We start from the raw sequence: 25,528 nt of genomic DNA on the forward strand, positions 1-25,528 counted from the left end.
TCGTGGTAACTATATTGTAAACAAATATCCTCTAACCTACAAGTCTGAATTTAATGAAAGTCTGCGTGCGTGTAAAGCATAATTAGGCCGCATATGACGTAATCTTTTTGTCGACGCAAAATGTTCTCGAGAGGATACAATTAAGACAAAAAAATTCAATATTTCTTCACATCTTAATACAATTTTCTTGAGGAACTTTTTTCATAGTCGAACGATAATTAAAAACTGAACAAATTGTGTAGGAAAATTTTTGTTGTATCGCGTGTTCATATATATCTGAAATCGGCTGAAATCAACTTTTACGGTGCCACTCTCTTTTCGATTTTTCAAATACAACTTCGTAATAGTACGAAATAGAGCAAAACTTTTCATATGAAAATTGTCCAGCTCTTGGTGCTTTATCATTCTGTTGCAAAAAAGTTAGAAGGGAAGTTGCGTTCAAAAAATAAAAGAAAAAGAACATTAAAATCTTCGAGACCACATTTCACCTTCTTAACAAAATTTCCTGTGGATAAAAAAATTTCTCTATATATGCAATACGTGCTCACAAACTTTCATTGAAATCAGTCTTAGGAGTAAGAAGAATTTCCTTATAAAATAGCCTAGGAATACTTTTTCGGAGCCACTATAGTAGTACCGAAAATTCGAATACTTCTCAGTTATATTGCAACGATGATGAAATAAAATATGACGATTCAGAAAATGTTTCACCACATATCCGAACATTCGGATCGAATGGACGCGTTACTTGATTCAATTAACACATTGAGGACGGGAGACCGCCTGGTTTTTAGTATCTTTTAATTTTCAACTATCGGCGATAGTTCATAATGCTAGCACATTTGATAAAACATGTCGAAATGTTACTATAAAAACAAAACCTACTTGTATTGAAAAATATATTTTCGTGAAGAAAGTGGATAGAGCAGATCAATATTTGTTCTACTGTTTAATACTTTGTAAAACAATCGAGTGATCGAATAAAGTGATATTTTGGATAATAAATCGTGCACTGTTCGATTCATTCGTAGTATATGAAAAGTTGAACGCTACGAAGAAAACAAAGTACAAAGATTTTTCACTTCGGTTGCCGAAAAATTGGGTAAATGACGATTGTGGTGATGTAATTCAAATTGCACAACCTAGAACGTCTATATGTACCAGATGTGCACCTTATGGCGATCTACGATCAGCGTAGTTTAGAACAAAATGTTAGCATTGAAACGCAAAAATATCCAACGAGACGCACGATGTATTTGTAATTAAAAACCTTTACCAGAAGTATCTTCGAATACGAATGAAATATTTTACTTGTTAAATGTTACGCACTCTTTTGAATCTTACCAATCGTTTATTAAATAATTGAAAAAATATGTGAGAATTCAGGCTACGTACTTGTCAGAGCTTACCGCCATCAATGTGTTAACATTATAATTTTTCGATAAAAAATTTAACAATTTTGTATAAAATGTGTAACGTTTTACGCAAAGACTTATAAATATTATCGTTTCAAAATTATTTTATTATTTCGAATAATGCGCGGCTCCCAGGGGCCATGTGCTCTCGAAAAGCACGCGGTCCTCAGTGTTGATGCAAAATTAACGCCGTCGATGAATAATTAACCATCGACTTGTAAATTTTCGATCAGGCGGTTATTGAATAATAAATGTTCGATCTAAGGAAAGCGACGCGATCGTTGATAGAAAAGGAAAACACGATGCCAAATGAAAACGGAACGATCGCTTATTGTTGGTAAGTTACGCGGTTCGCGTGACCACATCGATACCCTTACGATCGCGTTCGTCCATTTCTCACGCAGCCAATGGATTTTCGCCTGTCGGACTAATTGCTGGAAAAGCTGGAGGTGTACCCTGCCGACTATCGATATGTATACGCATAGGCGGAGGCGTTTAATATTTGACGTCACCCCCGATGGAAATGGCAATTATCGAGATAAGCGTACGCTCGCACGATATTCCCCGATGTCATAAAGGTCCACCTCTCCTTTTTCCACTTATTCTCCCGGGAAGACCAGGACTACCCCGAGCATTGAAATTCCAAAGTTGTCACTCGACGCCATCGCTTATTTTTGAACTCGATATCGATGAATGCGCGCGATTTTTATATCGTTTTCTTCGTTTTTCCCTTTTCCCTTTTTGTTCGTACGTACAAAAGAAGGCGTTTCTATAATTTCGGAGTTAAAGTTTACAGGTTATTCGTCGATTCAGCGAATCATTTTACGCTATTACGGTTATCGTATGTACGTCCTAAAAGTCGTCGATTGTCGGAAACAATAGAAGGACAAAACGTTCCCGATGAATGCATTTTTCAATTATCAATACCCACGGAAAGAAAAATAAAACATTTTTAATAAGTGAATACGCGAATTCGTTTCGTCGAACGTCGCTTATTTATCGCGTGAAAAAACGTATTTTCAACGCAAACCGACATAACGGTTTAAAGATTGATCGCCTTTGAATAAAGCCAAGTTTTCTCTACATTTTACCATTTATTGCAACGCATAATGCTTTTAGTTTCGTGGCTTTGCAAGGTTGCGGGATGATCGTGCGATCGTAGATTTACAAGTTGAAACGATGGAAACAGCTTTGCGTATCGAGCGACGTTTATATAATAGATCAAAGCGATGCACACGAGGTAGCCGTGTATACTCGCGATCGCAAAGAACTGTAAATGACTACGATAGAAAGCGATAGAAAAAGATGGGAAGAATAAGATCGCACATACGCGATCAAAATACATACCTATTAATAATTTCCACTCGTTTGCTCGGTGATACTATTCTTTTCTTTCGATTACTCGCTTCGTAACATAGATCGTGCTCGCTCTACAATTTTTTAATTGCCAAAGTTTAGCTCGAACGCTCGAAAAATCTGCATAATTTAGATTAGGTTTTACGTCAGTATTTTTAACCGCACCTCGTTCGACTCTATTATATTTTTGTTGTACTTCGTGTAGATACATCCACAAGAAAATTATCGAAAAATAGCATTATTGTTAACGCATTAATCGTAACATACACGCAAGCGTGCGATTTCAAATTCACGATATTACACGGACTCGATTCGTTCGATAATGTTCGTATTTAGGTCGATCAACGTTCTAACGAATTGTTATCGTTTGTTATCAATAGTAACGATTGTTAACGATGTGAAATCTATTATACAAAGTAGTGAATCTTTGAGCGTTGAGCAGCCCTAATATCGAACAAACGTTATAATTCGTTAAGCACCCATAATCGATCGTAGTGCCCGTGAAACGAGTGGAAAGATCGAAACAATAAGCGACGGGAAATAAATTTTTACCAACCAACCGAACTGTATCGCGTAGGAAAAAAATTTCGGTTTACAACAATGGTTGCGTTTATACGTTAATCTATCAATTTTGAAAATAGTTTTGCATTTTACAAAGTTAAGTTACTCGAACACTTGTCATTTCTCTATAATCGTTTGTTGCTTATTACCCTGTTATTTTCTTTCTTTTGTAACTAATTTTTCATTATTATTATTATTATTTATTTATTTATAAACGGGCCGAAGCCCCTTCTATAAAATGTATACAAATTAAACTTAACTTAAACAAAGAAGGGACGTGTACAGCAAACGTATTATACGAAAAGAAATAGCATTAATCAATTATCTTACCGAATTGTCTATATTTTAAATTTTTGCTTACAATTTTTAATCGATTTCAATTGTTGCGGTGATTACCTTTCGGTTGATCTTAATAAAAACTTCATGCTGATTCCCGATAAAAACGGTGTATAAATGACTTCTTTGGGTTATAAAAATTTTAAACGCTCACATTAGTGAAACTCTAATTGTGATCGAATACTTTGTAAAATGTTTGTTACCTTTTGCAATTCTCGGCGCGTAAGTAGAAGAATGCGAAAGATTTGCACACGAACTTGACAATTATAACACATCCGTATTTACAAATACGACCTCCGTCGTAAGGTTCTGTATATGTACCAAATGAATTGCCAATGTGTAAGGAATTAAACTATTTGGCATATACAAATTATACTTGGCGAAACAAGGAAAATTAGAATCGTGTACTTTCGACGTAACGATAAACGTATTTTGAGCCTTATATGTAACACCGTAACAGTTAACACTGGTACGTGTATATAAATAAATAAATAAACAAATCAATCAATCGATAAATAAATAGAATATTAGTTTTTTACCAATAGCATGCAGTATGTCAAAAATAGTACCTGATCTTTCTCGACGAATCCCATGAAGGAAGTCCTTTCTATCTCGATCGGTTGACCGTGTCGATCGTAAAGTGCGATCACAAAATGGAAAAAGTTACTTTTCCTCAAATTACTCGGTGGTTGTTTTTCAAAGTGTGCTCTGCCTACACCGACCCTGAAATTTACAAACAATACAAATTCTTCGTTATTTTGTTTCGAGGCGATGAGATCAAGAAAGTAATTTTATTTAATCGTTACTGTGGATCGGAAATGTTACGCGATTTTATAACCGTACACGTAAAATTGTACTCTTTTTCAAAGCTGATAACAATCGAACAATCGTTATTTGAAATAATATTTCCATCGTACAAATTTAAGGGAGTACGTAATTTCGTCATATGTTATTTAACAAAAGTACATAGTTTGTTCTTTTGTAATGTTTGAGTGAAAGTTATATTCTATTTGTAGAAAATTAGAGAAAATTTTTCTTCCTTCGATTACATCTGTCCCCGAATACATCCGTCTTCGTATGTACCGTCCGAAGGAATTACAAGCATTTCGTTACGACCAATCGGTACGAAGAGCGCGTTCCACGACGCAAAACGATCCTCGATACCAAATTCGGACGTTAAGAGCGAGATTCGCCATCGTAGGGTCGAATAGGTATGTCTTACTCGACCTTGAATGCAATAAGAATGCCCAAACTGGTAAGAGGAAAGACAAACGAGGTTGTCCGTGGGGGAGCGCGCAGGTGGCCTCGACGCCTTAAAATCCCATTAAGGTCTCATGTGCCGAGATTAGGCCACCGGACTCCAATGCCATCTTTGAGTAATGGCACGGAAAGTCCCCTTTTCGAGTGTGCTGCTTCTCGTAGTCCGTGCCTACGACTAAACTCGGATTGATCCCGTAAAACATGATTTTTCACCGAGCTTCAAGTCGCGATTAATAAACTTGCGTTTTCCACGATTACGTTCGATGGCTGTGAATTACCCGTCTTAACTCTTGGTAGACTTTCGATGTCCTGTCCTCGCACAATGCGAGGCAATTAACAGTTTACTTTGCTCTCTTCGATTTTTCCTGAATTTAATTGTAACCTATTGCATACCGATACGATAATCACCTAATTATACCCTATCAGCATATAAACTGTTGAGTCACATTTAAAGTTTAGGAAATAAGAAATGTACACGTTACAAAGTATTATCCAACGAATTAGTGTTTCCAGTAATCTGTCGCGGTAAATCGTACTCCGAAACGACGCGATGTAAACACGAATTTGAAATCAATTTTATATAATATTAAAATTGTAAAATAGTCGATTGCACCATCAGTCGCGTATTTTCTATGTTTTCTATACTTTTTTTTATTATATACAGAAACATATAAATTTCGTTTACAAATGATAGTATTTTTCTTCCACAAATATTTCAAGTGTGTCTATTCAGAATTTGAAAAAATGAAGTCGAAAGGAGAGAGAGACAGAGAGAGAGATCGAATATACTCAGTAATTCAGCTTAGTAAAAGTCATCCTAGGATCGATATACACTATCTTTTAAGAATAATATTATTGCTAAATTATATTATTTATTGTATTATTTTTGTTGACAACTTTGGTAACAATACATACTCGCTTATTATTATTATTACTATTTTGTAAATTATTCCTGAAAATATAGGAACCTGCGAGATAGTCTGCTGATTGTTTTTGGGAAAGATAGACGACTCCTGTATCGCGATCTAAACTTTCGGAAACTATAACAATATTACGGTGTGCCACGTCTTTACGTTCCTTGCTTTATATGCAAGTACTTACAATTAGTAAGTACAAATAGACGAATGGTAACTCGTTCGTTACTTCGTTTGTAACTAATTTAGCGGCATCGCTCGACTCTTTTGTTTTATTCGCCACGAAATTTTCGTTTTATTTAAGAACTCGTCGCAGGAAGCCACAAATAAAGAAGATTCGTACGAGTACAAGTTGTAAAAGCGACATCCGATAGGTAATTAGCGTTCGTATTACGAAAACGACAAATTGGAATCAATGACTCGTGCAAAATAGATTTTACGATGTCCAATATAATCTGTTACGATATTATCCGAGCCGATGCGATGTAAAGATGTCGCTGTTTCAATCGCGGACAACATTGATTACAACGGTAGCTGCGTACCTAACACGGTCATCGATACTTTCCTATTGGGTCGTTGGTAGGATCGTTAACAGTTTGGTAAAAGCATTGTGTTTTTTCTTTCTTTTTTTCTCATTTCTCGTAAAAGTACAATACTTTAAATGTATTCGTATTGGTGTCACCGTAATCGTTAGTCTAGACTTAACGGCCCGATAAAATCGGAAACAAAAAAACAGTAATGTGGGTCTCCGACATGAAAAGTTCAGGCGTGAAATCGACATAGCGATTCTCCGATAATCGAGTTTTCGAAAAGTTATAAACGATTTTGGTAGTTTTGTAAATAAACGGTGAAAAGGTACAAATATATTTGTCGTTGCACTGTCGGATACTTGTACGTAGACGGAAAATAAATAATTATCTTTACGAAAAGAGTTAAAGATATTATTATTATTATTTAATTATTTATTTACTTACAAACGGAACCGAAGCCCTTCGTCAAAAGTGTATACATAAAATAAGAAAAACGGACAAATTGTACATTATATAACAGAGAAGGGACACACGCGTAGACACATTGTTCGAGGATTAACATCAACCGATAAACATACGTAACTGGCTTTAGAAACAGTGTAAGGATACACAGAAAAAAATCTATACTATTATAAAAAACGTTAGAGTCACTAAGAGTACGATTGATTGGATTCATTAACCTATATGCAGATCTGTACTTTTGTACATAATAAACCTGCTCTAGATCTTGATACACGTTTTGGCACTTAGCAATCGATTTGCACAAGAAGGGAGGAGCGATCGATGTAATTATTAATCGAATTAAAAGCAAAAACATTGTTCGTACCTCATTGTCTGTTTTCTGGTATTGTAACGTGGTAAGAAATATTTTATTTTTTCCTTATTATTTTCTATTATCGTTTGAAGTGACATTATCGTCGATAATTGGGGAACGTTCACCTTCCATTGGTGAATTTTCGTCAGTACAGGCAGACATAGTAAGCTTCGATGTTTTTCATGTTTGAAACAAATTCAATGTTTTGGGAATCACATAGATCGGGTGCAAACGACGATCGACTCGAAACGTTCCAGTTACAATTTTCAAAGACACTCCGAAAATTAGTCGACGATAAAACGTATCGCGACGAACGATAGGCGCACTCGGCTAAAACTCGCCGCACTGCCGATGAAGGAACTTTTTTTTACTAAAATTTCATAGTAGGATAGTTGAAGTATCAAAATCAAAAACTTTGATATACAAGTTGGAGTGTATAATAAACGCTACATTTAGCAAACGACATAATATTAAGATTGCAATGAAAAGATATGATTTAATTTTGGATAGGCCGTTTCGTTTCGATTGAATATTTATTATTTTTATGAATTCTGACTACTGTGTTCGCACCTCTCGAATACTAAAGTAAACATGCTACTAAATTGTATAAATATGACAATTACTTAAATTAATCTATCGTATATTCAACAAAGTGGATCTACCATTTTCTTTTCAGCAATGTTTAGCTCAGATTCGTAATCAGTGAGCCGAAAAAAGATTCGGACACTAATTTTTGTGCAAATTAATGCTTCCATGACAATGTTTTCCTATTTTTGCCGGATTATAGCAGTTTCGAAGCAGTGTGCGGTGCGGAGAAATCGTATTATCAGGGGGGTGAGGGGAGGGGGTGCGAGGGCTGCGTGGGCGCGCAGTGGCGTTGCCGCGATCGCAGGTAGCACCGCCGTGAAGCGATAAAACGATCGCGCGAGTGCGCGGAATGCCATCAGGACGGACTCTCGGAGCGGAAAACTGAATCGACTGGACCGAAAATGAATAGCGGCAGTTTTGCAGCACATTTGCGAAATAAATGATGGTATCGGCGGTGCGTTTGTCACGGTAGGCGGTGGGACGTCGGCCCGCCGGCGGGAAGAGGAGGCAGAGGAGGCAGAGGAGGCAGATGAGGTAGAGGAGGTAGAGGAGGTAGAGGAGGTAGAGGAGGAGGTTACAAGGGGTTCGCCAGCCGGGTATTCGAGGTCGAAGGGGGTGGTGAATCCGGTGCAGAACGAAGAGAGGGTCCGTTGGAGGGAAGGAGGGCACTGGGGTGGCAGGGAGGAAGGGAGGGGAGTGATGTACTGCCCGTGTCGATAATTATCGGTGGCTGATTAACCGGCCGCCGGTTCGCGCCCCATAACTCTCGACGTCCGATTATTTTGCCCTGTTTGCCATGCACCAATTCCTATATAACGTGTAGGCACGTCCTGCCGCGCCGTTACATTATCACCTGCGGTGCAATTGCCGCACACCTTTTTGGAAACCGTTGCGGATTGCGGAGCACCACGGCTGCACGGTTTCAAGACTATGCTCGTTAAAATAACAATATGCGAGTCTGCGTGGTAGTATTTTATTTCGCGAACGGGACGCGCGCGTCCACGTTCTTTAATATTATCGAACGCGAAAAGTTTTTACGATTCGAGCGATCATCGATCGTACTTACCGGATTCTTTCGGATCGTTAATAATACTCGTTCGTGGAGATTAACACGTTAAACGCCATCGTGCTCCCTGGGAATCGCTACCGCAAAGTTACGATTCTCAAAAATACTTACAAGACGCGAACTCTAATACTTGCAAACTTTTATATAACATTACTTTCGTTGGTAATATTATCAAATAGCAAGTACATCGTTTCCGATACCATTGAATAACAAGTATATCGACGAATCATTAAATATTTCAATTTTACGCCCTAGGGTTCGAGGACATCCTTAACGCTAGATTTACCAACCAGTTAAAATGATTGGTTTCAACTGCTTTTACAAAGAAATTTACTTTAAATTCCATAGCATATTTTCAAAAGACGTTACGACATTTTCTATTCTATAGATAGAATCAATTTCAAAAGAGTCCCTCTTTTTCATCGATCATCGATTTTCCTGAAACACGTACGAGGAACACCTTAATATAGTATAACGGAATCTATCGATTGTTCTAATGTTAAGTATCGAAAATTAGCGTGACGTTTAACGTGTTAAACGCAATAAATCATTTTTCGAAACGTTATTATATGTTTTTGGAGAATTATCAAGCGGCAGAATTTACTAATACGTATTATCCACGTAATATACTAATACGTATAATCTGTTGAATATTTCGCATTTCGTCGAAACGTTCGCAACAAATGCGTAAAAAATACGTTCGAAGATCGTGGTTATTCGTATTTTTTGAAACGTTGGTCCAGAAATAAATTTAATATGCGCAAAGAAAATATTTCAACGGGAAACGGACTTTAGTCTCGGTTAAAGAAAGGTTTTGAAAAAGGAAAATTGGGAAAGCAACGGATCCAGTGGCCGAGGTAATTCAACAGCTCGGTTTAATTATAATCGCGTGGTGCGACGAAATCTTTGTACCGATATACCTCTATTAAGAATAATATTTTTCCGATCACGTAGTTAACCTTTTCTGACGCGAGTACGTGTACGTTCAGTTTTTGAGACATTTTAAATATACTAGCACGGAAGTAATCGCTAAAAGTGCGAACAAACATTGGTAAATAACATTCCCAAGTATAGAACGCGGCAACGTCTTGGCAATATTGATCATTCTGACGGAAAAATATCAGCTTGAATTTCTGTGCTTACATTTCTTGGGCAAATATCGTTACTATCGGACAATACACTTTCTTTTAGAAACAGAATATTAAGAAAGCAAAAGGACGAAAAGAATTTAACAAACATTTTTCATTTTTGTATGAAAACGAAGTTTATCATTCATGATAAGAGATTCTGAAAGATTATCGCTGCTACTGTTACAAAATGAGCGGACGAAAAGTGGATACTCGTTAATTGAAAACTATACGTACGTCGAACGTTAGTTTCGAAATAGCAAATTCTCTCTCAAAATATCTTACGTTTTTATGAAAAGTGTTCTTTATCGCATCAACTTATAGAAATCAATTTTTACACATTTTGCTTAGGTATGCTATGAATCGAAGCAAGTATTTCGGTATTTCCATTGAATGATTAAATAAGAAACGATCGAGTCGAATCGGGTAAATATATTTATCGTCTACTGTAAAAATCACTAAAAAGTACAATATAACGTTGATTACTAAATCTGACTTCCGATTATGGAGACGCTGATTCACTCGGTCTTGATTATTCGAACGCGCAATCAGAAATCCTTGTACTCGTGATAAAAATACGGTCTAGTCCAAATAATCGATGCTACGCCTGTATCGATTTATCGAATTAATGATAAATTTTCCGTATAGCCGGCGTTATACCGCATCGTGTAACGCTTCTATTTTTTAGAACGTTTCCCACGTTTACGCTAAATCGAATCAACACACGCGTATATGCATATATATACGTACCTATGTGCATACGTCGCTTACCTAAACTGCAGATTTTTAAAATGGTACACGCACTTTGCAACTACGATTGTTTTTCAATTACTAGACGTACGTATTATGTATACTTGTCCAACATCGTACAGATTGTTCTGCTCGAAACGGACAATTATATCCTTTAATGGGGATAATTTGAAGAGATCGATGACGTTTTTCCAAAATTTAATTGAAACGCGCAATAACCAATACCTTTTTTCGATTCTCTGGGTTTCGATAAATGTAAACTAACGGAAAAATTATCGCATCACGGATACGTTTAGAATGTTTTAGAAATCGGTGGTTAAATTTTCGGAGCGTATTCCTCGCCAGGATGAAAAAAAACTCGTACGAACATGGAAACTTCTCCTTTTCCAATTACAATATAAACATCGTTTCTTCGCGACAGAATTCGACGCGAACGATTCGTCGAAGAAATTGCTGGAAATGTTTTCCTTCTGCAGCAACGCGTACCTGTGATACTACCAAAAGTATCGTAAACGAAAGTCTCGAAGTGTCCCCACAAATACACCGGAGAATTTAAATCAACGGAACGTATGATACAAGCCACGCGTTTGGTTCTCATCCACCAAACGATGATGTAATTATTATTAAGAAACTCTCGCGTGGTGCGACTAGAATGTCTTCTAGCTTCATCGTGCACGATCCACATCCGGTCCCGTATCTCCGATGGGACGTTAACCTAATGTATAGTAGTTTTCTTTTTAAAATCTTTCCGTCGTTGTTACCATTAACAGGCGCATTTTTTTTTTCAGGTCGAAAAATTTTGTCGACTTATTTCCCACTATTTTAAACGTGACTAATTTCTAAAAAATTACTTCGGTCTCTGCTACAAAGATTACGTTATAAATTGAAAATAGTTTTGCATTTTCTTTTTTTGGACCAACGAAACAAGCGTTATCGTCGCAGCCATGGATCAATGTAAATATAAACACGACTCATATTTCAGCCTATAACTTTATAAACAGTAACGGTTTTGTCGTATCAAAATTTGGACATTTTCTCCGAAGAAACAACTCTGTATAAATATGCGAGTCAAATCATCGATTAAAATATTTTTTAGTTTTTTAAAAAGCAAACAGGAAAGGAATTGTAATTGTTATCTAGTTTTGGATTAAAAAACAACAAATACTCTCGCAAGAGTAGCTGAGAATGACGTAAATAGGTCGATTTCAGCTCTAAAGCGATTCGTTCGACCATAATGACGTTTTTTGTTCACTTGTAATAGTAATAAAAAAAAAATAAATAAGAGTAACGACAACTCTAAACTTCGTAACAGTTTGGCCGACTATTTTTAAAAAAACTCTGTATAGATCCGCCTACAATCGGACGACCAAGGTAATACAATATCGATAAATGTTTCGCAATGTGTTATTCGAATGAGGAGAAAATTAATACAATCTTCGTTTACGGTGAAAATCGACGATACATAGGGAGAATAAGTTTGAGCGCGCAGAGAAAAATCGTCTGGCTCTAGGTGTCCTAAATTTCGCTAAACTTGTAGCGACAAGATATAAGAACGTTCGCATGTAGTGGAAAGGATTAAATCGGAGACCGCGTGCCAGCGCGAAACAACTCGAACGAGAAAGCGGCATTGGATCAAACATTGCGCGCATATTTCCTCAAGAAAAATTTCACTCGTTTATCGCTTGTCTTGTTATTGAACGTTTATCGGTAGAGATTTTCAAAATCTCTTTTGTCAACGGAGATTACAACAATATTAAAAATTACAAAACGTTGGCTGAGTAAGTCGGAAGAACGGTCGGTGAGAAACCCGTGATTAACTATGCGCCGAAAACACTTGGCGCGGAATTGTAAACCAGCCGATAATTGGACCATGTTTTATTAATGGTACGCTAAATGGAACACGATACGTTCCTCCAAGATTTGTTAACAGTTTTTCTTTTCGTACGGTTAGCGAAAAACAAATGTTAAAATGTACAGAAAAATAACAGCAGGCGAGACCACCGCCAGGAATTCGAAATCCCGAAATAAGTCACGTAAACTTCTTACTTCGATGGAACGAACGAGGCAGGAAAAGCAATTATTTATTCGATCTCCAATCGTCGAAGACATTTTTAACGTTTCTCTGGTTTTTCGTTGAAAATGGCTTAATGTTTCGGCAATGAAATAGCCGAATCAGAGTCAAAATACAAATACGACGTTTGTCGATAGATTGTAAACGACACAAAACGAATAAAAATATTAAAAATATAAAACTTTTATCCACGGAAACTGAAAGAATGTTATACCGGTACCTTTAAATATATTTTCAAAAAGTGTGCAATATTCTAAACGTGATATCTACCCCTTGGTATGGAGTCTGGTCACTATCGGAACATCTATATGTGATATTTAAATATTTAAATATTTATACAGGCACTACATAATTATCGTACATAGCAACGAAATTAGTAATAAAATAGTAAATGCGAATAGCGTGCACGAATAAAAGAAACCAATTGTTTTTTGTTCCATATCTGTTAAAACTCAATAGTTCGTTCGGTTAATATGTTGGGCCTGATGCAGACGAGCGACTTTTCGCCGCGCGATCGTACGTTTTTCCTTATTTTTCCGATCGAAAACAACCGAAAAGGACAATCCTTGATAAGTGCACACGTTAATTTGTTTGGATCGAAATTTTAAACCTGATTAATTTTAAACCTAGATCGACCGATGTACACACACGACAAGAACAAAATTCCTCCCAAAGTTTTCGAAAGCGCACTGTGAGTCTCTGTTTTGGTCACGACGTATTTACGCGCGAGATACGTTGCCTCGTTGAAGCTGCCAATATATTATTATTATTATTATTATTATTAATCGTTTTTATTATGGAAATAAATATTGCGTGCGTATAGTACATCTCGCGGAATAACATTGCGCAAAAACGAGAAATATAGATGCTGGTTCCGAACCTAACCTCAAAGATACTGCGCGAACCCTGTAATGCGCGGGGTTGCGAATTTGCATCGCCTCAGTTTAACTCCGCTAAACTTATACTCTAAATATAATTAAGCTTCGTGTGGACGGATCGTGATTCATGTTTGTCGATCCTTTGTAAATTTTGCAAGCATAATAGGTATCTACATATATTACCTGGATAAATATTCAGCGATGCATATACACGAACGATTTTCTACATTCATTTTTCTGGTATCGTTTGCTTTCTTAAGCAGAAGCGCGTTGAAATTTAAAATTAAAAACGAATAACGCAAAAAAAGGTACACAACGTTCTTGTAGGTAATTCCTGTTTCGTCTCCTTGAGAATTTATTTTCTTTTTCTTTCGACTAATTTTCTATTCGGAGAAATTCAACGGTCTTATCCAATTCTTAAATAAATCGATTCTTAAATGAATCAATTCTATATCAAGTTTAAATGGATTTAAACTTGATTTTTTATTAAACTTTAATCTATTCTCGTTTTACGTCTTTTACGTTCGATCAGTCTTTGTGTCCTTATTACATGACTCGTACACCGATACTTACTCTTCCAACGTATTATCATATTATTTACCGAAAAGATCCGCCGAAATTACCAAATCGTTGTAGTAAACGTTAAGTTCGAACTGACCACGATTAATATTTATCATTTTTTCTTCCAATGGGCTTGTTGCGAAATATATCAGAGGACGAAAGACGAAGTAATTTGGAACAATTGGAGGAAACCTGCAGTGGTTCTAAAAAATATTCGTACACTATATTATAAGAAAATTCTTCGTGTATATCTTACCTGTAAAATTGATTTCGATGAAAGGTTGTGCGCACGTAGAGCATAATAGTGCATATATAAATTTTTCTCTCCGCGGGAAATTTCTTTAAGAAGGTGATATCTAGTTTCGAAGATTTCAATGTTGCTTTCTGCTTTTTTAATGGAACCTTTCTTGGGACATTTTTTCAACAGAATGATAAGGCACTAAGAGCTGCACATTTTTCATATGAAAAGTTTTACTATATTTCGCACTATTACGAAGTTGTATTTGAAAAATCGAAGAGCAAGTGGCACTATAAAGGCTGATTTCACTTTTTGAGGCACAGTTATTGAACACATAAAATTATACAAAATGACGAAAACTGAAAAATAAATTAATTAATTACTTAATTGTAAGGTGGAATATTAACAATCCCGCCATGTAACTTGTATAATCGAGCATATCAATGTAGTAACAAGATTTTTTCATTTTTTAACACATTATGACGAAATAGTTAACCAACTACCGAAGAGTGTCATAAATAGAAGTACACTTACCACTATTTGATTAGTACGTTAAAGCTACCCCATTGTTGGTCAAGAAACTGAAAGACATTATGTACCAAAGGACTATAATAGTCCACCTTATGAACCCTACAAGCTTGGTATCGAAACATAAGAATAGATACATATTAAACGAATATAAACACAGACAACGTAACAAAAATTTTCCGATAAAAAAATGTTCAGTTTTTTTCTCTATCGTTCAACTGTGAAAAAAATCTCCCAAAAAATTTCTATTCAAAAATTGAAGAAACGTTGAATGTTCGGGTCTTGATTTTATTCTTTCGAGAACATTTTTTGTCGACCAAAAAAAAAAAATAAAAAATTACGTCATATAGGGCCCAGTATGTTTTACGTGTGCGCAAACTTTCATTAAAATCAGATTTGTGAGTTAGGGGAGTTCCCTTATAATATAGCGTACGAATACTTTTTCGAACCACTGTACGTGGTTCGGTGTTTAACGGCGTTCGCTGCAACAATAAGGAGCCGATTTTCACCTAAAATGGGCCCGCGCCTGCACGGGACGCTCGTGTCGGAACACGAGCCGAGCGACAAGCGGGGGTGATAATTACGAGGTCGATTCGCGCGCACACGATATTCACGGGCAGGAGGCACAATTTGCCACGCGCTCGTTTTTGGATAGCAGATAACGCTCATCGATGGTGCAGAACGCGTCGCTGGGTTACCTTCAGCCCCAGGGCTCGCCGATTCCGACTGCGTAACGTTTCTTTCGCGACGACTGAGGCAATGCTGCGATTCGATCGGCCGACAAAGATAACCCGATACACACCGCAACGCCAAATACGCAAATGAAGATGTAGGACGCGATAGGTGCGCCTTTTCGTACGATACCAGTTTTTCGTTGGCTGGTTGCATCCACCGGTCTGCAGGGAAATTATAAATAGTTTCGCGCATGCCACGGTCGCGGACACGAACCTTTAGAAATACGAGATATGACGTTCAATAGTAGTTTTCGAGACACTTTTCCGGAAATTTTTACCGAATTTCGTTTGTTCGCATCAAACGAACGAAATTGCATTAATCTCGCGGTAATAGAAATTACGTTACGTCGATACACGACTTACATGTTCTATGGTATCGTACGAATTGACAGACGTCTACGAAGTTTTATAATGTCGAGCTTCGTTGAAAATACATCTATATACATATATGCACAAAGTATACTCTTCCGTGATAGGAGCGTGGAACGTGTTTAAATTGGAAAAATGGATATTTCGTGCTTTTGAAATTGTCCAATGTAAACGATTACGTTTTCGAAAAGACAGATTATAAGTGCGCAATCCTTATTCGACCTTTAAACGTTCGAAAACAAATTACAATTGCGTTTCCATAACGACCGTTATTTGTTCGTTAAAGTCGGAAATCGACGCATCGATGTCCAATTAGTTTCGCCAATATCGTGTTTGGAAAAATGTCGGTATCCGATTTTGAACAACGTCGCGTCGACTCGGAGAACGAGAGAGATCGTCAATCGTACGAATACACTCAACAGTGATGTAAAGCGTGCCAGATGTCGTTAGCGAATCGTCGATGTTAGTTTTAAGGACTGTTTTCGCGTTGGTGCAGAAGGGTCGTTCGTTCCGCGATCGAAGGTTTGGCTATTTTTCTTTTCGAGTTTTCCGTTCAGTTTCGAGCCGAGAGTCGCGAAGGGCACGCGACACTGTCATTCGCATCAAGTTACATCGCTATACATTTCTTTATCTCAATTTTATATTCTTGTATCACTATACTACCGGATACGCGAGATGCTTGCATATTACAATAAACTATATATTATAATCTTAACTTTACAACACCAATATCTCGCAACGGAGACCCGAATCTCTCGAGGAGAGATTCCAAGTTCGAAGCAACGTGTGTGTATCGTGTAACCTCTTGGTATACGTGCATAAATGCGGTGATCTTTGGAGAACGACATTTTCGTTTGAAATTTACGAATAAAATGGAAAAATGTGGAGTTTGCGTGCAATCGTACAGATTTTTATAAGGAAGCTGAGTATCCTTTTCTGTCAAACGTGTGAAACGCAAAATAAAGAAACGAGGAAGGAGATCTTCGAATTACGATTCGTAGATAACTCTGTCAAATTGCGAGAAACAAGAATTAAACTTTATTCTCGTTGAACTGTCGAACGAACTCGTAGAATTAGGAGCTTCGTCCGATATAAAACTAAAGATATTAAAATTACGAACAACTTATTTAGGAAAGTTAAAAGTTGCATTTATTTCGGCAAATAAACAATCTACGTCAAAGTTGGCTAGAATATGTGACAAATGGGATGTTGAAATTATTTATGGTAAAGTGAAGGTACAAGAGAAGAGAAAGCGTACAAGAATTGGTAGCAGTACTTTTATGATGTCTACTTGTCAAAGCTAGGGTAGACCTATACAAGAATCGAGTAAAAACAAAAGTTTTTTAGCGACTGCGGATTATGATAAATTTTTTCAGTCTGAAGATAGATTCGAAGGTGATGTTCTCGGACACGTTTAGTGTAAATAGCATTCGATCCAGCTCGATGAAATCCTCGGACGAGGGAAACGTGCGGTGCGACTCTCGTGCTGAAACAGAAACTTGGAAAGAAAGAGGACGTTTCGAGAAATGTGAGAAAATACGAAAAAACAGTTCTGTAAATCGTCGTGGGATAAATATTGACCCGATGGCAATTCGAAAGCATAGATCGTCGAATAAACGTTCACGCTGTTGGGCTATACTTGGCGCGCGAGCCGCAACCTACCTATGCCATTTGCGCACAATGCATTACGGGCGAAATATGCGGATAACACAAACCCCGTGGATACAGTTACGAATTCGTGGATAAAGCAATCGCGGAGAATTACAATAAATCCGCAGTTAATGTATACCGCCGGGCGTTAGTTATTACGAGTTGGCCGAAGCGCAGTCTATTTACGCTTGCACCCAATGTGATTCATAATGCGCGCAGAGATAATGAGCAATTTGTAATATATCCGAATGTAATTCGCGACCAGTCCACATTGCCGCGGATGCTGTTCAATTTAACGCGGTATTTCGCTGCTGGCCCCAACAAAAATTTATTAATTCGTTTACGATTACGAATGATTCTCGCGCACCGTGGAAACGACGAATCGGGAAATGAGCGCGCTTTTTAACATTAGATTCACCAACCGGTTAAAATGACTGGTTTTAAATACTTTTGAAAAGAAATTTACCTTAAATTCCATGGTACATTTTCAAAAGTCATTATGACTTTTTCTAGTCTAGATGTATAGTCAATTTCGCAAGTTCTTCTTTTTTCTCGATCGTCGAGTTTTCCGAGACACTGTATGAGAAACACCTCAATATACTGGAATCTATCGGTAGTTCTAGTGTTAACTTCCTTTTGATCAGAGGGATCGACGTCGAATGTTCGTGAAAATAACGTTTATATCCGCGAAAACTTGCTCGGTCTTGAGTACAGTGGTTGTCAATTTCAATCGAGTTTGGAGGAATACGAATTATCACGGTTGTTAAACGATTATTTACAAAGATATTTAACGTCAGAGGTTTATCGAGAGGAGACGCGCGTCGATCTCTCTAAATAAGAACGTTTCGCACCACGTATATGTATATGTACATACATATATAGGTACTTTGATTCGATGGAGCGAGTCACGTTCGCGCGTTCGAATCTCTAACCGGATATACTCCTTTTGCAACTTCTCTCGCGTCGAATATCGTTTCTTCGACGATCTTCGTTGTTCCTCGTCGTTGTAGCGATTTTCCAAAAGAGACTCGTTCGCTCGCAAAAGTATCGTTTCGTTACCAAATATTTACCATCGAATACAAAACGTAAAACGCACACGAAACAAAATTTAAGAACAATACACGTAGTGCAAAGGCAACATTTTACGTACGTACGTATATTTTACGTTACGCCTTATACGTTACTACCGTTTCACGGAAACGCTTCGATTTTTTAAATCGTTTCGTCGGGAAATTAATCTCGAGTGAATGGTAAAAATAAATCGGTCGAGTTAAAATACGAGTAACTTTAATTTTAATGTCGAAACAACCGAGGTTAGAATGTTACAAGATTGATAGAGTGTCTCGATGTTACGACGGTTGTTGGTTCAGTCAAGTCGGTCGAGTTCTTTACACTTTGTACAGTATTTTGGTTACCAAAGACCGTACCAATCAGCTATTTTTCTGCAAGTTAAAATTGTCGAATCCTGGATTTTTCCCGAGACCTGCACGATTGTCGGCGAATCGCACGAATGGCCATGAGCGATCCTTTTTACCTGGTGGTCACTTTGTCCACATGCTATACATCACTGTATTGTATTGAAGGTTTTTGGAATTTAACAAGTAGCGCTATTGAAGCTATTAACGTTGATTCTTTCTTCTCGAACGTTTCGCTGCTTCTATGGATTTTGTGTCCGTACGCCGCAACATAATGATTGTAAATCGAAGAATACAAAGTCGAGAATATATAAAGGAATATACTTGGTGTGAACGACGGACAGTGTCGCGTGGGCTTCTTGACTCTCGGTTTCGTTGTTTCTATGGATTTTGCGTCGTTACGCCGTAACGAGAGTTAAGTTTGTAACGAACCTTGTCAGACTTGTTTTACCAGATCGGTAAAAATTGGCGCGGGTAATCGACTTTTGCAAGACTTTTGTTCGAGGAAAGAATCGAAGCAAGTACGGTTACTTGTCTTCAGAATTCGTTCGAGTCAACTGCGAATCCAAAATGAAGAAAAATTGAAAAAATCGGTTCGTTTGTTCGATAAATGCTCCAATGGTCGGCGATCGTTCTTCAAAGCGAGAGAATCGAAAGCAATACGATCGAACAGGGTTCATCATTTTCACGACTGCGGAGACCAATTGCGCCAACTACAAATTGACAAAATGTTCAACGAATAATTTCTTTTTACTGGAATATTGAACAATTTAGCCAATGGAATACTGCCTGGCGCGCGTTGTTACAGAGCCGTGACATTTCTTGGGCACGGTGGTGGAAATTCGATCGTCGTTCCTCTCCGGTGCGCTCGACTTTCCAAGGGGGAAACACGGACAATATCGCGACGCTAGAAACACTTTCGCGCCTTTTTCGAAAAACGAAGATAAACATTCGTATACGTAATCTACATCGCGCGCGAGCAACGCGAGGTTCGCTCAGTGCACCGTCGCTCGAGTTGTTTCGATTGGTCGTTTCGATTGCTCGAATAAAAGTCAGGGTAGATGCTAATGTAACCTTATTGGAAACGAATCTACGTGAACCGAGATACAAATTCCGGCGTCTAAAGTTTAAGTATTAATTAGCGCGGAAATGGTAAAACGTTGTCTTCGAATCTCTCTTTCGTCCATTCGTATCAAGAATTAAACGTTTCGTACGGAAAGAAGAAATAATTTGTTCGTCCTCGCGCGTTTACGGCTCCGCGAAAATTAATCGATCGAAGAAACGACTCGATGTTTTATTTATTTATTATTATTATTATTTATTTATTTGAAACGGGCCAAAGTCCTTCATCAAAAGTGTATACATAAAATAAGAAAAACCAGCAAATTATACATTATATAACAAAGAAGGGACGTGTACGTACACGCATTACACGAGGACTAACACCGACCAATAAACATATCTACGTATTTGTAACTGTGTAAAGATCCACGGAAAAAATCTATACTATTATAAGAAGCGTCGATTGGATTCTTTAATCCGTACGTAGATCTTGATTTTTATAGATAAAAACTTGCTCTATATCGTAGCACACGTTCTGTCACGAAGAGATCGATTCGCCCAAGAAGAGAGGAACGTTCGATGTAATTATCAATTAACTTGAAACAAAAATATGGTGAGCTATTATTGTAAGTGCAAACACCGTGTCCAAGTCGATCGTGTTTAATATTTTGGAGCGATCGTGATCAAAAATCGATATTCGATGGTTAAGTTTGTGTGCACAAAAGCGTAGAAATTTATGATGTACTCTCTCGAGCATGGTTTCTCGATTTTCGTCGAGCGATCGTTAAAAAATTAGTCCGGAAAACGCTTCGGTGTCGAACGAGCTTCGTTCGATGCATCATAGGATCCATCGTGGCACGAAATTATCCGAGTTTCCCGAACACGAAGGATAGGAACGAGAAAACGATAAGAGCGAGCGAGATACCATCGATGCTTGATCGTCGGGTGCGTTTCATGCGCGTATCGAACGACAACCGTGGATACCGTCGACATATTTACACGGACGGTAATGCGAGTTCGTCTCGATCGTTTTCACCATTCTCTACATATTATTTTTGGCAGGAAAAATACGCGTCGCGTCCGCATCGAAAGGATCGAAACGATCTGCTCTCGAGATTGGGCGCGAGAAAGCAATTATTTAATCGTTTCGTTAAAAACCATTTCTTCGAACGCAATGTTAAAAATACGATCGTCGTTCCCGTACGACCTTCGAAGAAGAGGAGGAAGCCGATTTACGCCCGTTTCGCGGTCCATAGGAGGAAGAAATCGATTTAAACGTTCGACTCGACGATCGTTGAACCACGAGCGCAAAATTCATCGGATCGTCGTTGTTGGATATTTCTCGCGAACGTCCCGCGCCATTACGAGAAAGAGATTCGAGATGAACGTAACATTGATTAATATTTGTGCGCGCTACACGTAAGCGTAGATTTGTACTCCGCGAGGCGGAGTTTACTCGCGTGCCTACGAGTTTTCGTTACGCGCGTGTTTCGAACCTACACGCGCCGTTTTCGAAGCTTTGCAACGTTTTAATTCCGTTCTTTGACGTTCAACGATAATTTGTTTCGTTAACGTTGTTTCCTTGGTGAGTATTTATTTCGCAGGACGATATCGTACATTCCGTTCGACTCGAAGTCGTTCGAATCTTCGTCAGGAGAATTTCGTCCATTCGATAATAGAAATCTCAGTTCTGTTTTTCTCGTTTCGGCGATTCGTTGGTAAACTCTATCAATTTCAAGAATATCGACTCTGAGGTTTCTATATCGCATCTCGACAAGATCGTATCTTGAGTATGCATCGGTAATCTGGTCCTCTGTGCAAGTGAAATATAAATATCTTACCGAACAGGTGCAACACAGATTTCTAAGACTCGTATCTTTGAGGCTTAGTTGCTATTCGAGCTTCAATATATTCTAAACTCGAAATCTCTTTTTATAATTATACGATTTATAATTATAAATTGTATTTATAATTATTTGATCTATACCTCTGATTTCTATCATTCTACAACGGTACAAATATCGTTACATCTTTATATTTTCTTCTGTACATTAACGAGTCGTTATCCGTATAATAAATAAACAACGAGATAAATAAATAAACGAAATGGTGGTCGATCGCGGGACGATCGGTCCGAAAAACGGAAGAAATGATTTTGCGACGACGCAAGAGGTGGAAATCGCGAGCGACTCTGGTGTCTATCCAGATACCTAAATACCTATTTACTTACCTTCTTTCGAATTTTTGAGCGCAATTTCGTAATAATGTCCGTCGCTGGTAAAACGTACCTATTCCCTTATTCGCGGAAGCAACGATCGCTTGGAAAATTTTTTCACCGCAGTTTCCTTTTGCTTTCGTCCGCCGAGTCGCGGAGAAAGTCGTCGTTTTTTCCGCGCGTCCCTTCGTCGAGCACGATGGTTTGTCGCTTCATTAGGTGGGTAACTTTTTTAGGGGTTTTTAAAAAGCGCGAGAGTTTACGTCCGTTTGCCGGGAGTTTTAAAACAGTTTGGCTCGCGAGCCCTCTCGCACCCTCTTTTCGAGTCGCGGTTCGGTACCTACGTCCGTGCGTTGCAACCGCTCTTCGCGAACGATGCGAAACTTTCCGCCGTAAATTTCAGCGGAAACGGAAACGGAAACGGAAACGGAACGGCGTTGGCTCTTCGAGCTTCTTCCTCGAAGGTAAGTTCTAGGTTTGCGAAATTTAGCTATTCGCGGTGAATCCGCGCGAAGAATATCGCGAGCGGTACACGCTCGATCGAATGCATCGATCGAGAATACGGACACGCGCAGCTCCGAATCGGCGCCAACCCGCTCGAGAAACCGTCGAAACGAAAGAGCGAGCTTTCCGTATCGAGAGGAGAAACGATCGATCGACGCGGTATCGATGGTTATCGATTACGCGACGAGACTCGTTGCTCACCGACTCTTTCGGCTTCCGTTTCGAACGACCAAAGGGTAAACGATCTTTGGAGCGGGTCAGAGAACGTCGAGATAAGAGGGGTGGAGCGAAAAGTGTTAAAATTCTCAATTACGTTAACTCGATCCCGGTTCCCGGTTCTCGTGTCGTGCTACTCGGAAGGGGTTAGTTAAGAGAACTGCGATTGGATTAGCGCATCCCCAAACGGGTCGGTTTACCTCCTCGAGTCCGCGTGTCATCCACGTAGATACCTTCGTCGTTTGCACGTCGTAGAAATCCCTTAAGCGTGGTCGCGATAAAACACGGTTTATCGTTCGCCGAATGCATCTACGCGCGGAAACGCTCGGCTTCCGAACATATTATATAACCGGGCGTTTGTTCTCGCGGCAAAAGACACGAAGACGTATCGTCGCGTTCGACGTAACTGGGATCTGTTCGCGAATCGGTAGGAAGAAGTTCCAACGATTTTTCAAATATCGTGCGCGTTACGTGGAACCACGGAGACCGCGATCGCGGCGCTTCTTTCGATTTTCTCTGGTAAAATTCTCCTTCCGCGAGCGTTTCGCGAGGAGAACCGAGTTCCCGGTGACTGTACGTTGTCGCTATCCGACGGGCCGCGATACGGAGATGCTTTTCGAATCGTCTTTTCTACTCGATTTCCTAACGGAGCAAGATTTTTCTTTCGCTTCGAATCGCGACAATGACATGGGTAGGTAAATGGGTATCGATCTCGGCGCGCAGATCTCTTCCGTCTAAAGCGGGACAGATTTCTGGTCGAACCTTTTGCCTACAGTATCGTGTAAGACTCGTGATAAGGAAATCGGGCCGAACAACCGCGAGCGAGTGTTGGCCGCATTCGTGCGTCGAACGTATACTTTTTTGAAACTACGAGAAGAGAACACTCGTGCAGCGTCTTCGAAAGGAAAATTTAACGTTTACGAGGAGAGTGAGAGTTGCGAACGTTGTATGAAAAATATTCGAAAGGAAGCCTCGCGTGACGTCTTCGAGAAGAAAATTGAACGATTCAACGTCCACGAGGACACGTTTTCTTGAAATTGAAAACGGGCCCATGCGCGGTGTCATCGAAAAGAAAATTGAACGATCGAAGTTTCACGAGGAGAGCGGGAGGTCGCAAGCTTGTCGATCAGGAGACGCGTTCTCGAAACCGAGATCGTAGGGTAGAGGTCTAAGAGGTCGAAAAATGTGTACTCACGTTCCGTTGTCGGCGAGCGCGGGCTGTGGCCAAGCACGTGGCACAGGTTCCTCCTTGAGTATCTGCCTCATGTCCTGAGGCGCGAAAACGAGCGGCGCCCGCGGGTGGTGATGAGGCGGCGGCGGCGGTGGCGGCGGCGGAGCCACGCTCGCCCCGTACAGCTTGCGTCCCCAGTGACCCTCGAGTTCTACGGGGCTTCCGCCCCCGGTGGCGGTCCCCGTGCCACCTCCCGCGCCGAGTCCGAGCCATGGCGACCCCCCAGCACCCACGATCGTGGAGCTGGGCAGGAGACCGCTCCACTCGTCGGACCGCGTCGTGAGGCCGTACGGACTCTCCTGGGGCAACAGGCTTCCCGCTTCTCGTTGTCGGTGGTCCGTCGAGAACCTTCCTCGAGCTCCGAACGTTCCCGTCCAGCGCCACGATCGTCTTCACGATCTGCTCGAATCGATCGAGTCCATCCACGCGGACGCCCGTTGCACCATCGAACTCGGTGGCCGACCGCGTGTCGGCGCACACGCGCGCGCGTAAGCCTTCCACTCACCCACTGTGTTGTTTACTCACTCGGTCTCCTCACTGAACCCGAGCACTACTTCTCCGTCGGTAGCGGTGTTACTACTCCGTTTCGTTGGTTCGTTCGTTCGTTCGTACGTTTCTTTCGTTCGTTTGGTTCGTTTCGGCGGGTCCCGGGAGCGTGTCCGCGCGACGAGCCCTCCGAGATCCGCCAAGGATCCACTTGGGACGAAGCGATCGAGGTGGATACGCGCGGAAACCGGAGTGCGGAGTGCGGAGAGCGGAGAGCGGAGTAACGGAGAGCGGAGAGCGGAGAGCGGAGAGCGGAGAGCGGAGAGCGGAGAGCTGACGGTAATCTGAGCAGCGGGCGACGGTGGCGTGGTGCGTATATCGTCGGGAGGGTGTCTCGCGACCAGAAGAGAGGTCCTTCGAGGTCCCCAGCCGCGCGTTGCTTCCCGTTACGGCGCCGCTTGTCGAATGTGTCAGGGCCGGCACGAGCGGCGTGCCAGCGAGTCCCAACGGGGACGGTCTCGAGGTTCGAGGCGGGCGTGGCCGACAACGACGCCGCGCGTCGAACGGCCCGCCGAGATCACCTCGCCCATCCTCGATTCTCATCCAATCGGGTACTCACCTACCGACCAATCGACGCCGGCGTCCTTACGACG

The 25,528-nt window shown here is 40.0% G+C and overlaps 1 protein-coding gene across 1 annotated transcript in view; it reads right to left on the reverse strand.

The window, feature by feature from the left end:
* The window catches only part of Kn (EBF transcription factor knot), a 153,762-nt gene extending 129,289 nt beyond the window's left edge, over positions 1-24,473 (reverse strand). The window contains exons 1-2 of the mRNA XM_076327711.1: positions 24,354-24,473; positions 4,238-4,391 (exon numbers count right to left, since the gene is read on the reverse strand). Of these exons, the coding sequence (XP_076183826.1) occupies positions 4,238-4,391; positions 24,354-24,424 (225 nt within the window). The 5' untranslated portion in view covers positions 24,425-24,473. The remainder of the gene's footprint in view (positions 1-4,237; positions 4,392-24,353) is intronic.
* Between the last annotated feature and the right edge of the window lie 1,055 nt (positions 24,474-25,528).

This window comes from Ptiloglossa arizonensis, chromosome 1 (genome assembly GCF_051014685.1).
Source record: "Ptiloglossa arizonensis isolate GNS036 chromosome 1, iyPtiAriz1_principal, whole genome shotgun sequence".
Lineage (NCBI taxonomy): Eukaryota > Metazoa > Arthropoda > Insecta > Hymenoptera > Colletidae > Ptiloglossa > Ptiloglossa arizonensis.